Source organism: Chenopodium quinoa, unplaced genomic scaffold (assembly GCF_001683475.1).
Source record: "Chenopodium quinoa cultivar QQ74 unplaced genomic scaffold, ASM168347v1, whole genome shotgun sequence".
NCBI classification, from domain to species: domain Eukaryota; kingdom Viridiplantae; phylum Streptophyta; class Magnoliopsida; order Caryophyllales; family Amaranthaceae; genus Chenopodium; species Chenopodium quinoa.
Genome location: NW_018743331.1, coordinates 2,348,734 through 2,369,573, shown reverse-complemented (window position 1 = coordinate 2,369,573; position 20,840 = coordinate 2,348,734). Strand labels below are relative to the sequence as shown.

General features: G+C 41.0%; 1 protein-coding gene across 1 annotated transcript; it reads right to left on the bottom strand.

The window, feature by feature from the left end:
- Positions 1-1,724: 1,724 nt before the first annotated feature.
- Positions 1,725-5,086, bottom strand: LOC110737742 (ABC transporter I family member 17-like). The gene is made up of 4 exons (XM_021918081.1): positions 4,784-5,086; positions 4,157-4,510; positions 2,286-2,473; positions 1,725-2,198 (listed from the first exon to the last, which is right to left on the bottom strand). Exons 1-4 carry the CDS (start codon positions 4,809-4,811, stop codon positions 1,944-1,946), a joined length of 825 nt encoding a protein of 274 aa, XP_021773773.1. The 5' UTR covers positions 4,812-5,086; the 3' UTR covers positions 1,725-1,943.
- Positions 5,087-20,840: the final 15,754 nt, after the last annotated feature.

Below are 20,840 nucleotides of genomic sequence, written 5' to 3'. Positions count from 1 at the left end.
CATTTGCCACTCCTTTCTTTAAATTTTGAAGATTTTTGCAACAAATAATTAAATGGAAATAATGGAGTGTAAGAATAGGCTCTCTTTTAATGGAGAAATCGAATGTGCGTTCAGATGCATTGAACGGTTACTCTCTCTTTCACTGGCAGATTCAGATGTTTAGTCTATTCTGTCTGTAGATTTTAAAAAAATTTCTTATGGGTTCAAAATCCTTAAACATGTACAATAAAGTCAAATAGCATAATCATCTAAAATAGAAATTCCAAATAATACTTTGGGTGTGCATATAATTTTAACAAAATGCATTTGAACTAGAGGAGTTAAAAGCGATTTACTATATTATCATCCTTAATCAGGAAAAAAAAATTAAAAAAAAAATATTTTTCAATAAATATGACTAACTATCATTCCATAGTTGATTACCCTTCCTATTAAACAATTTATTCTTTACGTAAGTCATTGAGGAGATTTGAACTTGTGACCATTGATATTACGAGTAAATAAAAGATCCCTTATCGTAAGGTTGCCAAAGAATACTACAAAATTAGCGCTTTGTTTTCTATATAGTCCATTTTCAATGACCGATTTGTATAAGAAAACCAATCAGTTTTTTTTATTTTGGATATAATGTGGGTTTAACTGAACCCATACCGAATCTACCACTGGTCTTTATGTCCTTTTTTAGTTATCTTATTTATATTCAATTGCATGTTTAATGCTTGAAATTACACATTTGAAATGATTCTAACAAAATTTTCTTGTAAATGTTTTCTAAAATTTATTTTTATATATTGATGAATATTTATGGTTAAAGTGTGTCTTAGATCTTAATGAAGTTCGGGGTTTTGCATTTGACATTGGTTGATCTTCCTTCTTTGAGAGCTTGTTTTTCAGCCTTATAGAATTGTCATTCTGTAAGAGAAGATCATGTAAGAGGCAATCAGAATGGTACCCACAGCAATTATGATCCTGAGTTTCAAAACTTGTGATAACCAAACTTGTTACACATTTCATATAAAATTTGCAAAAATCAAAATCCTTCTGTTTTTTAATTTGTCTTTCTTTGATTGACACATTTGTTGATGTGGAGCTTTAACTAGTATTTTTAATTATTGAAATTTGAAAAATACATATTGAAATGATTATTACTCGTACTAATATGACTATATTTACTCTTATGTATAAATCACAAATATTGGTTCAAGTGATGCATGTGAATAGTGCAAAAGTAAAAATGAAGTACTTATAAAAAATGAAGAGGATAATTATTCTCTTGCGTTGCAGGGAATAAGTTAAAGACTTTTTTTAAATTGGTAACTCAAATAACTAGTCATCTTTCACATAAATTAAGTTAGGTCTAGTGATAATTTTCACTACGCTAATTACTACTTCCTTCATTGTTTCATCTTAATTGGCACATTTCATATATGCAGATTTGTCAACTACTCGTAATTTCAAATTCTAATATCTTCAGTTATACTTTAAATATAAGAAAAATTGTAACAAATTGATATTTGATAAATAGACTTTGAGAGAATCTAATAATACTCTAAATAATTTTGATTTTCTTAAACAAATCTACTATATTTTTTCTATTTTATTTATTTATTTATTTTTTAATATAAACAACATTACTCAAGTCATAGACCTATTTTTTTTTTTTTTTTTTGTGAAAGGAAGTCATAGACCTAATATGATTCCAATAAAATTAATTGAAAAGTGGATTAAATCTTAAAAGAGAACATATCCGATGCATTCTGTACTCTGTATCACATTGCAAAGCACATTATCCAAAATACACTAACTTGTTATTAGGTGCCATTATACAATTACATCAGTCTTTTATATCGAAATCAAGGAAGTTTCTTCTTCTATTAAGTAATAATCTTCTTCATATTTGAAGAACTTCTCTCCTTAATTGCAAGGATTTCTTAATTTGGTTATTAAGAACTAAGCTCAAGAAATCTTTTAGCCATTGGATGCTTAGCATCGGAAAGTTGATTAGGCGGCAAAACTTCAACAACAGAACCATCTACCAAAAGGCAAGCTATATCAGCTATTCTTTGCACTTGCCTTATGCTATGGGATACCATGATCACTGTCATCCCTTGGGTTGTCTTTAACTTCACGAGTGCTTCCTCGATGTTTTGAGTCGATATTGGATCTAAGGCACTTGTAGGTTCGTCTAGCAACAAAACCTTTAAACAATATGATCTCAAATTTTAGAATTCGTGTAAGCCATGAAATTGGACATACATTATATGAATGTAAGTCATTGTTGTTACCTCGGGTTCATTTGCAAGGGTCCTTGCGAGTGCAACTCGTTGTTGTTGTCCAACAGATAGTTCGTTCCCATTCGTGTTCATAAAAGAGGCGTCAAGATCAGCAGCATTTAGCAATCTTTGCACTTCTTGATCACTTAGCTTTTTTCCCTTCAATTTTGGTCCATAACGTATGTTCTCTGAAACTGTTCCTGCAATTTGAATCGTCAATTTAATGTCGTCAGATTTTTCAACAAACAATCCTAATCGAAACTCAAACTTGCAATCAGGAAAATTCATTGCATAATATCTCCTCTATTTTGCAATGTATAACGACTCATTTCGTAGACAATAATATACTAAAGATAAATCACACAAGATTTATTTCGAAAATTTACTTTTCACATACGTTTTGATTAGATATTAATCTGGATAACTCCATGTGTAATTCATTTACAAGTCAATTACGTACCACCACATAAGATTTCATGTCACCATGTGATGTTTCAAGACTCGAGCAATATAAAATTCTTGTTCATAAACTAGTTTATTCGATAATTTGGAACATTACCGAATGTTGTCAAATTAGAACAAGTTAGACTGACATAGACTTACTTTTTTTTTAGAGGAGGGGGGGGGGGACCAACATGGATTTTCATCAATTTGCAATTTATAAAAAATTAAAGCAGGGAAATGTACTGAATGAAACCAATTAAGAATTGTTAAGCAATTTATTAGCTCAATAATTTAGACCAACTCTCATCAGGGGAATCCAAGATCGTATTCAAAACATTTATTCGCAATTCAGAATCAAATCTCATCAAATGCATATTAGATGACTAACTAAAAGTTTTCATGCTTGCCTTACTCGAAACAAGATTACACTCCCTCAGTCGTAAAATAGTTCTTAATTCCTTTTTAAACCGTACCTTATCAAAGTACTTTCTAAGCTTAGTTAAAATTTGAACTTACTCTTTGCCTAGAAAATTTAACAATAAACAATAATTAGTGATACATACGCTATATTATAAACAATAATGTTAGGTATGTGTAAACTTGTACTTAGTGATACTTTGACTTAAATCAAGAAAGTTGGTCTTCAATCAATATCACTGTGTTATAAGAACTAAAAAAGCACTAAATCCTTCCCTATGTTTGGATAACACTGGTGGAGAGAAAGAGAGAGGAGATTGAGAGGGAAATAATTGAAAGGACGGGTTAAGAAGCTAGGGAATAAGTGGGATAGAGGGTAATATTTTTTTTCCAAATCTCTCCAATATATCAATGATTTACGGAGTACTTATTTATTGTAGATAAAAGTAAATGAATCCCTCTATTTATCGAGAAGGAAGTGTGGACCTACACTCTCACCCTCGGTCCCTGGCTGCTTTAGTGCCTCTGTACCATATACGGCACTTAACAATTTAGCATTAATATTTTAATAACAATCAATTTTTGATGTTACAAACTTACATTTCAATGCTCACTCATGGATCTAAGCTAGTCAATTTGCATTATTTAGCTCAAGTAAACAACTAAAGCCACATTTCCCAAACTTTTGGATTTATAGTTCCTACAAACAACCAAATTATCCGCAAAACCATTAATTACTACTCCATACATATATAACCATCGACTTATTTTGTTTTCATTAGCTCTTGTATATAACTTTAACCACTCAATTTACGCTAACTATTACTTTAAACTCACTTTAAAAACAAAATATGGTAAGAAACCCAATACAAAAAATACACTTTCAAAATAAATATCCAAATTAGAATCATGATAACAACACATTTGTTATCCATTTTGATCAACTCCAACCAAAAAAAAAACTCCAAACCCAAAAAAAAAAAATAAATAAAAATAAAAGACCAAGTAACCTAACAATTTACCTTGAAATAGGGCAGGGAGTTGAAAGAGCATGCCAACACGACGGCGAACGGAGAGGACATCAAGATCACAGATATCACGGCCATCCAAAAACACCGTCCCAGCCGGCGGCTCCCACAACCGGTTCAACGCCCGTAGCAACGTCGATTTGCCACTACCACTAGGGCCAATGATCCCTACGATCATACCCCTTGATATCTTCAAGTTTACCCCATCTAATATGCACACCCCTTTATCTGAAACTTTCCTCAAATTCTTTATTTCAAATTTCTTTTCTAACTTATCATCATCATTGACGATATTGTTATCATCTTCAATGCTAATGAGTAGGTGCTCTGTTGGGTCAACCCCTTCAACTGTATTATCCATCGTACCACAAATTATAAATATGATTATACGATAGTAATATATAGAGCTGATCAAATATGATTCGATTCAAGTACACATTTAGACTATTGATTATAGTCTTTGACTAGCTAGGCCGATTGGGCCTATTTTGATTTTAGCGGTTTTGGACACAATATTTTTTGTATTTAAACGTGCTATGACCCTGATCCGGACATATGATCAGCTCTATTAGTTCGTATTTTATAATGAATATAAAAGAGGAGAGGGGAGCATGAACGTACCTTGAAAAGGTTCAGCAGTGGGTGACATGTTAAATTTGTAAGGATGTTGTATTTGATGAATAAATTATTGTTTTTTTTTTTTTTTTGGATTATATGAATTTTATAGTGAAGGAGAAAATAATGGATATTTAGGGGGAAGCAGTCTTAGTTGAAATATACAAGGAAAATGAGAGAAAGAGCCTTCCCTGGTGTCAACTAAAGAGGATAGTATTATTTGAGGGGGGTTGCAATTTTTGTCTCTTGGGTGGAATCTATCGTGTGGTGGGGCTATTTTTGATTTTAACACTTTGTTGATTCTAGGTTGAACAACTCGAATACAAGAGATAGGAGCACGGGTTCTAAATAGCGTATCAAATATCAAGTAAAGTTTGGTCAAGTGAAAAAGATTGAATTTCACAACTTTTGCGACTTTAAGATTATAGAAATTTATTAGAGGCACTTTAGAGAAGGGATTTTTCTTGCCTTTATCACTTGCAACTTCCAAGAGGGCATTAATATCTTACTCACTAATTGGGCCGAGTTGGATTGTACGAGATTTTGGTGTAGCTAGTGATTAGGGGATTTTTATCCACCAATCACCGTCTGACAAGTGGACCAACCAGGTTCCGCCACGTGTCCTTCACGAAGGCCAACAGGAGCCTGCCACGTGTCAATCACAGATACGTCCTCTACGGACCAATTTAGACACGCCACGTGTCCACCCATGCCAAATGGGAAAACCGGCCATCAAGGCCCAATCCAGTCTAGAGGCCCGATCAGCCCTAGGTTTACCTTAAACCTAGAGAGTGGCACGCTTCTCAAGGCTATAAATACTTAATTAATCCTCATTAGTTGGGTAATCGAATAATCAAGAAATCAAGCAGAGAAGAACAGAGATATTACGGAACACCAACAACCGGCTAATCTCGCTAACGACGCAGATTACCAACACTAAGCACTCTCACCTAGAGAGATCTTATTACTTTAATTTCCGTATTAATTACTCCTTAATCAGGTACTAACTTGACCGTTGGAGGCGGAGCTCTCAGGAGTCTCCGTTATTTTGCAGGTACAGGCGTCCGGTTCCAGTCTCGGAATTGTAACTCTCCCGCAGGACATCAGAAAACCCCGAAACATTTGGCGCCGTCTGTGGGGAGAGTACTTCAGAGATGGCATCCAAGTCTGTACCGACTCCAGAAGAGAGGCGTCCCCTAGACGACCCTCAAGTTCAGTCGGACCATGATACCGAAAGTGAATTTGAAGTTGAAACTCATATAGCTCCAGACGGGACCCTAAGGGCCCGACGTACCCGTCATACCGAAAGGAGGGAACGGGAGCATCTTCAAACAGGAAGCGAGCCAGCAGGCGCACCGCTTGCTCGGCAACAGCCGACTGATGGGTCTGCTCCCATCACAAGGAACGAACTCATGACCTTTATGAGGGACTTCAAGGGAGAGATTCAAGAGTTGATCAACAAAAAACCGCCTGCTTCAGTCAAAGAGCAGTCGGCCAAGAAACCTTCCACTTCACTGAAGAGGAAGCCAGTTCAAGGGCGAGAGGCGACTCCCCATCCTAAATCCAAGAAGCGGGAGCCACCTGCTCTTGATTTCACAAAACTCTGTTATCCTACGGGAAATAGGAAACCGGTTCGTCATATTCAGGCGGACGGGTCAAAGCAAACGTTCACAGATGCTCGGCACCTGCTAGAGCAGAAGAAGAGTGACCGATTATCAGAGTCGGCTTCTACTTCAAATTTTCAAGACATTTTGCGAAATGCCTCGATGAGGCATACTCAGTCGTACCATGAGAGTCAGTCAGGCGGCACCTCCCGTCAGTCCGGCTTTCATAGTGCCCAGGCGGTACCAAACTTACCATTTGTGCCGCAACAGTATTTTATGCAGCCACCTCCATTTGGTGGACCTGCAGCAAAAAACGTCCAACCTATGGACTGGCAGCTACGGCTGCTTAGACTTGGTGAACAGCCGTCGGCCTTCTCCAAGGAAATTACTGAAGCCGCTCAGCCGGCCAAAGTAAAAAATGTTCTAGTAGGCGCCTATGACGGCACTACTAACCCAGAAGACCATCTGATGGCATTCACCAACCTGATGTACCTTCAAGGGTTGGATGATCCCACTTGGTGCAAGTGTTTCCCAGCGACTCTCAAGGGAATTGCACAGCAATGGTTCGGCAACCTGCCGACTGGTTGTGTAAACAACTTCAGGACGCTTGCTTATTTATTTGCCTCCAACTTCGCCATGAATATCCCTGCGAAGAAAATGACCCTTGATTTGGGAACGATTCAGCAGGGCGAGAAGGAGGGGCTTCGTTCTTACATCAGGCGGTTCAACCTGATGAGAATACAGATTCAAGGGTTACCGGATGAGGTAGCTTATACTGACTTTTTTAGAGGTCTCAAAGACGGGTCTACCTTCAAATTTGATTTAGTTCGAAAAAGGGTGGCGACTCTTCAAGAGGCCTTGATTGAAGCAGAAGCCTATATACAGGCGACTGATCTGTGTACGATAAAACAGTCGGACGGGAAGAGGTTCGACAAAAGAGAGGGACGACAGAAACAGTCGTCCAACAAAGATGAGAAAAGAAAAGAGGTCTGGGCGGCTGATTCCTCTAAACAGCCGACTCAGAAAAAGAAAAAAGAATTCAAACCATACTCCCCAAAGTATGTGTTTAACAAGGATAACCAGTTTATCCTAAAAGAAATTAAGGGACGGTTCTCAATTGAGAAGCCGCTCCCCATGAAGGGTTCTGCGAGCAACCGGAACCAAGACAAAATCTGTGCTTATCATGATGACGTTGGTCATCACACCAATGACTGCATCAGTCTCATGCGGTACCTAGACCGCTTGGCTGATCAAGGTGATCTTGACACTTATGTCAAGAAATCTACGGGGAACACTTCCTCAAAAAAGCAGTCGGCCAAAAAGAATCAACAGGCCGACAGTTCCGATACAGATGATGCAGTCGTCTACACCATTGCAGGCGGCTTCTCAGGAGGCGGCCCCACTATTAGGGGCAACAAAGATAATATAAGGCGGTTAGATGTAAATTCCGTTCACCAAGAACGGCCGTCCAAATATACATTTCCTGAGATTGTCATCACTGAAGAGGATCTAGGAGGAATAAGGGGGCCGCATGACGACCCTCTCGTTATTGAATGTAAAGTGGCCAACCAGAGAGTTGGCCGAATCCTCATAGATACCGGGAGCTCCTCAGATCTCATCAGCAGCAAATGTCTGTCAAAACTGAAATATCAGACGGACTGCATACATCCGGCCTCTCACCCTTTAATAGGGTTTGGAGGAGGAGTCGTCCACCCACTGGGACGAGTAGATCTACCCATTCGCCTGGGCGAGAAAGGGGAAGGACGACACATGGTAGTCCGGTTCCTAGTAGTAGAGGAACTCTCGGCCTACAACATGATTCTGGGTCGACCAACCCTGAATAATTCCAAGGCTGTTATAATCCCGTCTCTTATGCTGCTTAAGTTTGAGAGGGATAATGGAACAGTCGGCTCCCTAAGGGGAGATCAGAGGATGGCCCGAGAGTGCTATCTCTCGGATGTCAAGCCCACTGTTATGGCCACTGGGTCAAGTGGGGAAAAAACAAACCTTGACAATGTCACGGAGAGTGCGCCTGTTCAAGAAACAGGCGACAAAAAGAGAAAGGCGTCCCAGACAGAGTCCGCAAGAAAAGCAAGAAAATAGCAATCATTGGCAGAGGAGCGGCCGGATGAGTTCCGCCCTCAGCCGGCTGGTGAGCATGCGGACCTGATATTAGACGACTCACGTCCTGACCGAACAGTCAAAGTTGGGACGACTGCTCTGAGAAACCTTGGTGACGACTTCCACAACCTGTTGAAAGAATACAAGGACATCTTTGCATTTGAAGTCCATGAAATGCCAGGCATTAGTCCTGATCTGGCAGTACATAAACTCGCTGTGGATCCGAAAAAGAAGCCGGTACGGCAAAAGAAGCGGAACCATGGTGAAGAAAGAGGTCAGGCGGCAGCCGCCGAAGTCAAAAAATTACTTGATGCAGGGTTCATTCGGCAATGTTACTTCCCAGATTGGGTTGCAAATGTGGTGCTTGTTAAAAAGCCGAATGGCACCTGGCGAATGTGTGTAGACTACACAGACTTGAACAAGGCGTGCCCCAAAGATAGTTACCCTCTGCCTAAAATTGATAACCTGGTCGACTCAACAGCCGGCCATGCCTTGATGAGTTTTATGGACGCTTATTCTGGTTTCCATCAAATTCCTTTATGGAAGAAAGATCAGGAGAAGACGACCTTCGTCACTGATCAGGGATTATACTGTTACACGGTCATGCCGTTTGGTCTTAAGAATGCCCCGGCTACCTTCCAACGAATGATAAACACAGTGTTCTTTGATCAGATTGGGAGAAACGTCGAGGCATATATTGATGATATGATTGTCAAGACTAAACTTCAGAAAGATCATCTGACGGACCTCCGAGAAACTTTCGCCACACTCAGGCGGCACCATGTCATGCTCAATCCCAAGAAATGTGTATTTGGAGTTGAGTCTGGGAAATTTCTCGGATTCCTTATCAATCAGAGAGGAATAGAGGCGAACCCTGAGAAGGTACAGGCGGTCATTGACATGCAGTCGCCTCGTACCGTCCGAGAGGTTCAGAAGTTAACAGGTTGTCTGGCGGCCTTGGGGAGATTCCTAAGCCGATCAGGCGACAAATGCCTATACTTTTTCTAGGCAATTAAGAAAAAGGCAAGGTTTGAATGGGGGCCGGATGCTGAGGCCGCCTTCCAGAAATTAAAAGTTCACTTGCATTCCTTGCCGAGGCTGGTCAGCCCTTTGCCCAAAGAAGATCTCTACATGTACCTGGCCGTCTCTGATCATGCGTTAAGCGCTGTGCTCCTTGCTGAAAGGGACGGCTGTCAGCTCCCGGTCTACTTTGTCAGTCACGTACTGAAAAATGCCGAGTTGAGGTATCCCCTAGTGGAGAAATTCGGTCTTGCACTCTTCATGGCTGTTAAAAAATTGAAACCCTACTTTTTGGCACATGCAGTCGTCGTGTATACCGACCAACCAATCAAGCGGCCCCTTACCATCATGGAGTCGTCAGGACGAATGATCAAATGGGCCATAGAAATACAGAGCCTCGAAGTTACTTTCGAGCCTAGAAAAGCAGTGAAGGGGCAAGCCTTTGCTGACTTTATTGTAGAGATGACTCGTCCTCCTGACTCTCAAGTTCCAGACCAAGTCTGGAAGGTATATGTGGACGGAAGCTCTACTTCAAATGGTTGTGGAGCAGGCGTCGTATGTCAATCTCCAGAGGGCGACAGGTTCGAGTATGCTCTACGCTTCAGTTTTCAGGCTTCAAACAATGAGGCAGAATATGAAGCTTTACTAGCCGGGATCCGCATGTGCAAGGCGGCAGGGGCAAGAAAAATAGACGCCTGTTCTGATTCACAATTGATAGTGAGTCAGTACAATGGCGAATACGAAGCAACCCATCCGGCCATGATCAAGTATTTACAGGCGGTCCGACAAGCAGTCGGCTCCCTTGAGGATTTCCATCTGATCCAAGTGCCGAGATCAGAAAACAACCAGGCAGATGCACTGTCAAAATTAGCATCATCCGCCTCCTCCGATACTCCTCGAACTGTTTTTTGGGAAGTAATGGAGAAGAGAAGCATCGAGGAAAACCCTATTGGAATCCTAGACAGAAGCTCAACCTGGATGGATTCAATCAGGGCATATCTGACAAACGGTACACTGCCGGATGATCCTCAACAGGCGGCAGCACTGAAAAAACGAGCCTCCTGTTTTGAAATGATACAGGGAGAACTTCACAAGAGGGGGTACCTTCAACCCTTCTTAAAGTGTGTTACTCCTGAAAAGGGACGAGAGATACTAGATGATCTTCACTCTGGTTTCTGTGCTTCCCATATAGGTGGTAGGATGCTTGCTCAAAGGGCAAGGCGGCAGGGCTACTTTTGGCCTACTTTGGAAGCAGATGCTATGGAGATGGTGAAAAAATGTGACAAGTGCCAAAGGTTTGGCAAATTAATTCACCGTCCGGCTACTGACCTCACTACCATTCACAGCCCACTGTCGTTTGCTAAGTGGGGCATGGACATTCTGGGTCCATATACGCCTGCTACAGGCGGCAGAAGGTATATACTTGTTGCCGTTGACTACTTCACTAAATGGGTGGAGGCGGAGGCTGTAAAGGGAATCAAGACGAAAGATGTAATTTCATTCATTTGGAAAAACGTCATCACTCGGTTCGGGGTTCCCATGTCCATGGTTTTTGATAATGGTCCCCAATTTGAGACGCCTGTTCTCAAAAGCTGGTTGGGAGACCAAGGAATTGCACATTACTTTGCATCTGTCGGCCGTCCACAAGCAAACGGCCAGGTAGAAGCCTTTAATAAAATCATCTCAGACGGTCTCAAGAAAAAGATTGAACGAGCAGGCGGCCTATGGGCGGATGAACTACCACATGTTCTCTGGGCCATTAGGACGACTGAAAAAGGGGCGACTGGAGAAACTCCATTCCTCCTAACTTATGGTGCAGAAGCTGTTCTTCCAATAGAACACTACGAGCCGACTCTTCGAGTAATGCTGTATAACAAAGAGGCAAACTGGGAAGCCATGCGCCTGGCATTAGACTCACTTCCTGAAAAGAGGGGCAATGCTGTTTTGCGCCATGAGATCTATCGCCTGAGAATGACTAGATCATACAACAAAAAAGTACACAGGCGTCCACTCAAAGTAGGGGACTTTGTACTTAGAAAAATGGAAGCAGTAGGTAGGGCTAATGAGTCTGGCAAACTAACTCCCAACTGGGAAGGACCCTACCGAATCTATGCGGAAGTCAGGGACGGTACCTACCGTCTGGAAACACCAGACGGACAACCGTTGCCTCGAACTTGGAATGTAGATAACCTTAAAAAATATTTCTTCTGAAAGATGTAAAGTAAAGAGCTACTTAATAAAGTTTGCACTTACTATTCAATTTTTGTATTACGAGGAGCATGCCGTCTGTACCATTACAGTCGGCTACTCTCCATTGAGTTTTTCACTCTATCTTCTGAGGGGCATGCCGTCTGTACCTTTACAGTCGGCTACTCTCCATTTGAGTTTCACTCAATCTTCAGAAGGGCATGCCGTCTGTTCCTTTACAGTCGGCTACTCTCCAATGAGTATTTTACTCAAACACTTAGCTAAAAAGATTAGGGCCTGGCCGATCCTGTGCCTAACAGGCGGCTACCCTTCTTTTACTTAGCACCTACGTTCACCAAGAACTTACAAAGGCCACCGGCCGAATGATCAGACCAGGCGCCAAGCCAACTGATCAAATCTACAAAACTAATTCGACCTGTCCCAACATCATAGCAGGCGTCCGACGGCATCCCTCCGGATGAAATTCGTCGCAGAGAGCAGCTCCCTTTTGGGTGGAACATTGTTCTATAAACTAATTACACGGCACCTATACGACTGTCCCCAAGGGCAACCACGTAGCCGTTTTTGAGACAAGGATAACTCTATCACTAACCAAACCAGTGGTAGCAGTTGACATCTGAGTCAGATGACCGCCTGTATTACTTGGGATAAATGCAGGGGGTACCTCTTGAGTTAATAGCCAACAAACATTGGCGAATCAAGGGGTCTAGCCGGCCTACGCCGCCTTGTACCTCTACTTCTCAAACAAAAGTGACGGCGACTGAGTAACTCCAAAGTTAACTCATAGTCACTCCTTCAAATTTGGTATGGAATCTAAAAAGTTTGAGTCGTCCGCCTGTTTTAAACAAACAAGGGCACTCGAACCCCTATTCCTACTAGATAACCTATTGAGGTAATAGCCAACAAACATTGGTGAATCAAGGGGTCTAGCCGGCCTACGCCGCCTGGTACCTCTACTACTCAATCTAGATTGTGACGAAGACTAAGTAACTCCTAAGTTAACAGTCACTCAAACTTAGTATGGAGCCTAAAAGGTATGAGTCGTCCACTTGTTTTTAATAAACAAAGGCTCTCAACCAATACTCTTGCTAGGTTAACAAATTACGAGTTAAAAGCCAACATTGGCAATAAAGGGAAACAACCGGCACCCGCCGTTTGTTATCCTACTTAATTCCTTGGCAACTAGGAAATACTATTTACTTGGTCAGACAAATTGAATAAATAGTTCGAATACCGATTGAATAAATGGCCGACTGATCATCTACCCTGGAACCAGACCACCAGTCGTCCAGGGGCATAGGCGGCATACTATTTGTACCTGTCTTAACGTTCGGCCATACACAACAGTCGGTCTAGTGAACAAATTAAAAATACTTAGACAAATTTGAACCAAAACAAAAATTTGATTAAAAATAAGCCGGCCATTAAAGACCAGCAGAATATTCAAAACCCCGGCCCCCTGGCCGGGTAATTACAAAGCAAACGGCACGCAGGCCGTGAAAAAAAAAAAAAAAAAAAAAAAAAAAAAAAAAAAAAAATATATACTTAAAGCTTAAGAAGGGGGCAGTTCAGTATCAGCAGCTGCCGCCTGGTCAGCACTCTTCTTGCTGGACTCGGCCTTAGCTGCACCCTCTTTTGATGCCTTACCCCCAAGTGGCACAAGCGCCACAACCGGCTCTTCCTCCTCCAACGCACCGTCCAACGCCTCTTCTTCAGCAGCCGCCAGGATCTGTTGATTATATGTTTCCGAACACTGGCGGTACGTTCTTTCCCATGAGGCAAAGTCGGCACTGGGGAACAGTCGTTCCCAGGTCATGCGCTGGATTTGAGCGGAGTCTTCCACCATCTCCCGGACGAGCTCTTGTTTCTCTTGCTCGGCCTTATCCGAGAGCTCTTGGGTAAGACTCTTCTCTTGGTTCACCAGGCGTTCTTTTACGTTGGCCAAAGATTTCTCCATGGCTTCGTAAGAGTGCATTTTTTGGCGAAGAGGTTTCAGCTCGGCCTTAAGGTTGGTGACGGTCCCCTCCAGCTCGTCAACCTTCTTTTGGGCCGCCTCTAACTGAGCCCGAACAGCGGCGGTAGCCTGCGCCTGATAATAAAGAAGATCAATGGTCAGTACTTCATTTTGGGCAATTTGAAACATTGCCTTATCACAGCTGGAGGCGGCCATAGCCTTTGCGGCCTTTACCTCTTTCTTTTTCCGATCAATCGGCTTGCGAAGGCTGTTGACTCGGAGCAGGGCCTAAGTACAAAGAAAAACAGGCGTCAGTTTCCAAACAAAAAGTTAACAGGCGTCCTGGAACTCAAAAGCTCAAAAGATGCTAAGTATACCTCAGCAAGGACCCCTGAAATCCCATCAAGGTCAAGGGTGCCGGCACCCCTGACCGCCTCCCTGTCAGATGGAGGAACTACTTTAACCATAGACTTGGTTACCTCAACCAAGTCAAGTCCCTGGGGGCCGGCTGCATTAAGTGAAAGGAAAAAACAAGTTAGACCTAGTCAAGAAGGAAGCAAGGGTGAGTTTTTACAAGTGAGTGTCCATACATCTAGGCGGCCCCGCCTGGGTTTTTGAAGAAGTGGCCGGCTGCTTCTCAACCGCCAATGTTTTCCTGGAAGACCCAGGAGAGCTTGCAACAGTCGTCCTCCGGGCCTTGGGGTCCGGCTGTTGCGAGGAAGAAGCCCTTGGAGTGCCAGACTGAAAAACAAAAAGAGTTAGTATATTCATAAGACAACTAAAAGAGGAAGAGTTTTTGAAGCTTACCAAGGGTGCCTCCTTGTTGTGGGAGTCGGCGTACGACTGTTTCATGAGCGAGGCCCGCAACATGGCCGCCGCAGTCTTGGATGCTGTTATTTTACTCATGGCGTCAGCTTCAAGAAATAAACAACAAAGTTAGTAAAAATCCCAAGTAAACAAGGCATGAAAAAACAGAGTATTTGTCAGGCCGGCTACCTCTAGAGCACCGACTGCCGAGGCCACAGGCGGCCAAAAGGTACTCGTCATAGAGCCACTTGAAGCTCGGGACGCAGTTTAGGGGTACTTGTTCTCGTACCCCTGAAGTAGAGTTCACCCTAGTCTCTACTTTGAAGAGTCCTTTGTCTAGGATCTCTTTTTTAGCCTTTAGGGGAACAGGCGGCATGCTGCGGCCGCCTGCGAGAAGAGGCGGATCCCTATTCCACTTGTTAAAGCGTTTGTTCAGCTCCGTGTCTGAACCCTCGATAATAAGGAAGGTGTTCCGCCAATCCTTCCATTTGTTCGCCTTACCTCTCGTCATGAGGTAACCCCTATGGCTTGTTAGTTGGTACCAGCCGGTACCTCCCGACTTAGGGGTCCGGCTGAGATAGTTCATGTGGGCGAAAGCCTCAAAGCTTGGCTCCACCCCGTACATTTCGCACCCGGCCACATAGCCGAGTACGTTTACCCAAGAGTTGGGGGCTAACTGCCATAACCCCAGATCATACCCATCTAAAATCCGCTGAACAGCCGGATGTAATGGGAAGCGCAGTCCAGCTTTGATGGCCGCCACATAGCAGCCAAAGCAGCCGTCACCATAGCTGGTACCAGCCGGCCAGACGACAGTGTCTTCTGGATCCGGCACAAACAGTAAAAATTCCGGGCCCATTTTGTGGTTAGCAATAAAGCTCGCCACGTTGTCTTGCATGGTTGCAATCCGGCCCCGGGGTACCCTGCAGTAGTAGGGGGCGTTTTCCTCTCTGTAAGAGGCGGATGGCTCCGCCCAATTGTCCCCCTTCTCAACTGCATGAGAAAGTCTCGCCTCTTGTAGGCGGCTATGTTTTTCTTCTGAGCCTGGAGAACTGTGGCCAGAAGAGCTGGACTCAGACTCGTCCTCTGACGAGTCCGAGGAGGACGACTCCTCCCCTCTCCTAGAGGGGCCCGCCTGCTCTCCCTTAGAAGGAGCAGGAGGAAAATTAGACATGTCAACAGTAAGATGGGAAGGGAACACCTTGGCCCCTCTCTCAGAAATGTCGGCTTGACAGTCGCCTCGTTTCAATTCTACATCTGGCGCCTGGTCAGATGTTTCACTAAGGAGCACCCTTTGGGAGGAGCCGTCTGAGTTTGATATCATAGCAGTCTGTTTCGTTCTGGCCATCACGTTCTGCATAGACACAGATACAGTCGGACTTTGTATAAAGGGCAAAGATGGGTCCAGAAAAGGGCAGGCGGCACTCCTAGTCCTAGATTCAGCCGTCCCCGGTGACCGGCTGATCACTAACTTAGGTCGTGTCGTGTGCTTCCATGGTGCCATTTCAAAAAATAAAAATAAAATTAAGGGTAGGAGAACTGAGTTACCTGAACGAGTGACGGTTGATGAAGTCTTGGAAGTCCGGGTCAGTCGGCTTGTCAGAACAGGCGGTAGGCAGAAAAAGTCCAAAATGTCAGAGCAAGTTCAGGGGTCCGAATGTTCTCGCAAAGTTCTCAAATGTGAAAATGACCGAAGTCAGCACTTCCTTTTATAGGCAAAGTGAGAAGGCGAAGGGTCGCTTCCAAATTCAAAATTTGGGCGGGAAAATCTCTCGGCCGTTTGCAAGGTGACACCTGTAGCAGGCCGTCGCCTGTCACCGTGCGACACCTGTCACAGGCGACACGTGACCAGTCACGTGCCACCTGTGAGGGGCAAATGATTAGGGGATTTTTATCCACCAATCACCGTCTGACAAGTGGACCAACCAGGTTCCGCCACGTGTCCTTCACGAAGGCCAACAGGAGCCTGCCACGTGTCAATCACAGATACGTCCTCTACGGACCAATTTAGACACGCCACGTGTCCACCCATGCCAAATGGGAAAACCGGCCATCAAGGCCCAATCCAGTCTAGAGGCCCGATCAGCCCTAGGTTTACCTTAAACCTAGAGAGTGGCACGCTTCTCAAGGCTATAAATACTTAATTAATCCTCATTAGTTGGGTAATCGAATAATCAAGAAATCAAGCAGAGAAGAACAGAGATATTACGGAACACCAACAACCGGCTAATCTCGCTAACGACGCAGATTACCAACACTAAGCACTCTCACCTAGAGAGATCTTATTACTTTAATTTCCGTATTAATTACTCCTTAATCAGGTACTAACTTGACCGTTGGAGGCGGAGCTCTCAGGAGTCTCCGTTATTTTGCAGGTACAGGCGTCCGGTTCCAGTCTCGGAATTGTAACTCTCCCGCAGGACATCAGAAAACCCCGAAACAGCTAGCACTTCAAATGATGTATCCCTAAATTATTATTTTATTTATTTAATCACTTGTAAGACATTTGTGGGAATCTTTGGTACGCTTTTGTATCTTCATAACTAGTAGAGTTAATACATGAAATGAAAATTTTCAATATAAATGATAAATCAATTTTACAACAAAACAAAGAAAAGGTTACTATTGAATATTTTTTTTTAATAATTATTGATACAATAGAAATTTAGAAAAGATAGGAAAGTAAGTGTTTTTGAATTTGTTTGCTTAAAGGTCGTCAACTAAACATGGATATTCACACCCTTGAACTCGTGTGGAATATGAGAGGCCATTCTTTGAGAAAAGAATGTGTTTTTAGGCTAAAATAAATTTCTTCTCCAAAATGGTCAAATTGTGTCTAAATGCATAAATCACTTTGAAAGAAGGGTTTTATTTTATATTTTTTTTTTAAAAAAAAACATGGTAAGATACGGGGGTGGTCCTCCTATCACAGAAGGGGTGGGGTGAGGATCGAATCCAGGTCACTCCTGGGGGAGATGGAGGGACAAACCGTCCCTCCACTCCATGATCCTCTACTTTGAAAGAAGTTGGATTGTATGAATGGTGGAAGATTTCATTAGGCCTTGAATATGAGTTTTCACTTGAACATACAATATCGTAAGATGGTCTTAGGGGTGGTCTTGAAAAAACCCCCTCTGATGCCTAATATAGCATGCATAAATCACTTTGAAAGAAATTGGATTGTATTAATCGTGGAACATATCATTAGGCCTTAAATATGAGTTGAAACTTGAACATACTATACAGTGAGCTGACCTCAGGGATAGTTTTGAGGAAAACCATCACTTTGATGCCTAAGTTAGCTTATGAAGAATGACAAAATTGATTTTTCTAGAGTTGTGCATACAAGGGTAATGTTTGTGAATTGTGATACCTTCGAATCTATTGATGGCTGAGCCTTGGTAAGCATTTGGGATTAAGTTGTTAAAGGGTGAATTCCTTGCTTTTTGTTTAGTTAAACTAGATTGTCCTTAGTTATAAGCTTAACCAATACAAAGTCCAAAGTAGAAAGTTATTTTGATACTCAGATAGTAACTGTTTAAAAATCATATTGTTTCACTAATATAATTACAATTAATCTCTCATTATGTTGTATATAAAATAACATAATTTAAGGAACTACTTGTATTATGTTAAGGGTCATTGACTAATCTAGGAATATAAGAAGACTTAAATTTTTTATTATCTACATCTATGGGATCAAAAACAGTAAAATTTTCTACATTTATTTGTCTGTCATGCAAATAAAACATGATTTTACTCTCTTGCATATACCAAAATATCAAAAAAATTTCGTAAAAAAAAAAAAAAAAAAAAGTATCAAATTTTATTATTTTTACTGTGATTTAATCTTATATCTTGTATCATGTATTACCAAGACACTTAGCCCAAGACCAATTTCAAAGGCCCAAAGTTGTGAAGATTCTTGTGAGGTTGAGTTTGGGTCAGTGGTAACTTGTCTGTGTTTGTTTATTAAACAAAATCAATTGAATTGAACAATTTGAAGGAAAACAAATACTACGATTAAGACTGACTAGCTATATATAAGAACTAGTTAAGAAAAAAAAAAAAAAAAGAACTAGTTAAGAGAAAAGTTACTTTTATTTGGCCAAAAATATTGGGGCAAATTGGTCAACAAATTATGGTTAACTAAAGGTGATAGAAGTTTTTGTTTTTTTCATAAGTCGATGAATATCGTTCTAGTAAAAAGCAAAATTTTCACTTGCAAAATGGTGATAACCAATGGGTTGACACCCTTTCTAAAATAACGAACCTATTTTATTCTGAATTTTCTAAATGATTCAAATCAAATCATCAGCAAGAAAGGGTTATGTCTCTTCCTTGGATTACTCGTCTCAGCTCATTTCTGCTATGATAATATGAAACTTACTCAGAGTTTTACCAATGATGAAATTAGGGATGCTTTATTTGATATGTCTCCTTATAAAGCCCGAGTTTGGATGGCTATGGTCCTAAATTCTTCCAACATTATTGGAAGATAATAGGTTTAGATATTTGTAAAGCAATCAAAGGCTTCTTCTATAATGGCATTCTATTAAAAGAACTTAACCATTCTATTATTACGCTAATTCCCAAAATTGCTTATCCAACTATGGCAAGTCAGTATAAACCTATTAGTCTTTGTACTACAATTTATAAAGCAATTTCTAAAATTTTGGTTAATCGTTTAAAACCCTTTCTTAAGAAAATTATTGGTCCTCACCAAAATACTTTTGCTCCGGATCGTGCAATCCAAGATAACATTTTGATGGTACATGAAGTTTTGAATCTTTTTAATAAATCTAAAAATAAGAAAGGATAATTAGCCCTTAAACTTGATATGGAAAAAGCTTATGATCGTATCGAATTGGACTTTTTATGGTCTACTCTTTCATCTTTTTGTTTTAACAAAGATAACTTCTAGCATCTTATCTCAAAAGATGATAAAAAAATTGAACTCTTGGTCTTCAAATTTAGTTTCTAAAGCGGGTAAGATTGTGCTGATTCAAAGTCATTTAGAGGCTTTACCCTCTTATGCTATGACTACAACTCACCTTCCTGTTTCCGTTACCTTTTCTTTAGATAAAATTAACCGAGATTCTTTTGGAAACAGACTCCTGCTAAGAAAGGTCTCCCACTAGTTGCTTGGGATTCTATTTGTCAACCAAAGAGTCAAGGTGGCCTAGGTTTACGTAAATCAAATGCAATTAACTCTGCCTTTTTAGCAAAATTAGGTTGGAAAATCTTGATTGGCCCTTCTAATTTATGGGTTCAGTCAATCACGGCAAAATATCTTCGTAACTCCCACTTTATGAATTATCGATCTCAACCTACGGATTCTTGGATTTGGAAAAAAAAATTCTCCAAATTTGTCCTTTACTGATTAGAAGCATCCGATGGAAAGTTGGTAATGGTTCTTCTATTCGTTTTTGGGTTTATATTGGTGTGCTGATACTAATATCATTGCCCTTTTAAATTTGGATCCAGATCATATTCCTAATATTGATGTCAGTGTTGATATGTTTATCTTTGAAAATAATACTTGGAATGTTTCCCTTTTACTTTCAATCCTCTCTCATGACCTTGTCCAAATTGTCCGTGGAATCCCTCTCCCTTCTTCCCCTGTTCCTGATGAACCTTGTTGGGGTATGTCTAAGGATGGTCAATTTACTGTTAAATCAGCCACTTGGTTGGCCCACAATTCTATTTCATCATCTACTAAATGGGAATTTCGTTGGATATGGAATTTTAACATTCCACCTAGGGGTGTCCATTCGGATTTCGGTTTTCAATTTTCAAATCCAATCCGATCCGAATTATTCACCAAATCCAATCCGAATTAAAATTCGGTTATTTGGATCCTATCTGAAAATCCAAATTAAAATACATTGAAATGTTTTTAGGCTTAGTGCAATTATAAAAATAAAATTACAATTATAAAAAATCAATTCTTGAAAGCATGATTGTACATGATTAATACAAGCATCGAAAAACATAGTTTTACATGATTAATATTAATGTAATTATAAACATAGTTTAACATGATTAATACTAAGATTTCTTGTTTGTAAAAGCACGATTTTATTTTTCGGTTATTTCGGTTTTTTGGATCAAAATAAGGTCAATCCGATCCGATCCGAAAATCTGAATTATAAAAAAAAAAAAATCAATCCGATCCAATCCGGATTTAAAGTTTGGATCCAATCCGAATTAATTATTCGGTTTGGATTGGATTGGATTTCGATTTTAATCTGAATAGTGGCACCCCTAATTCCACCCAAGATTAAAATCTTTTTATGGTAAATCTTTCTAAATAGTCTCCCTACTAGACCAACCTTAGTATCCCGAA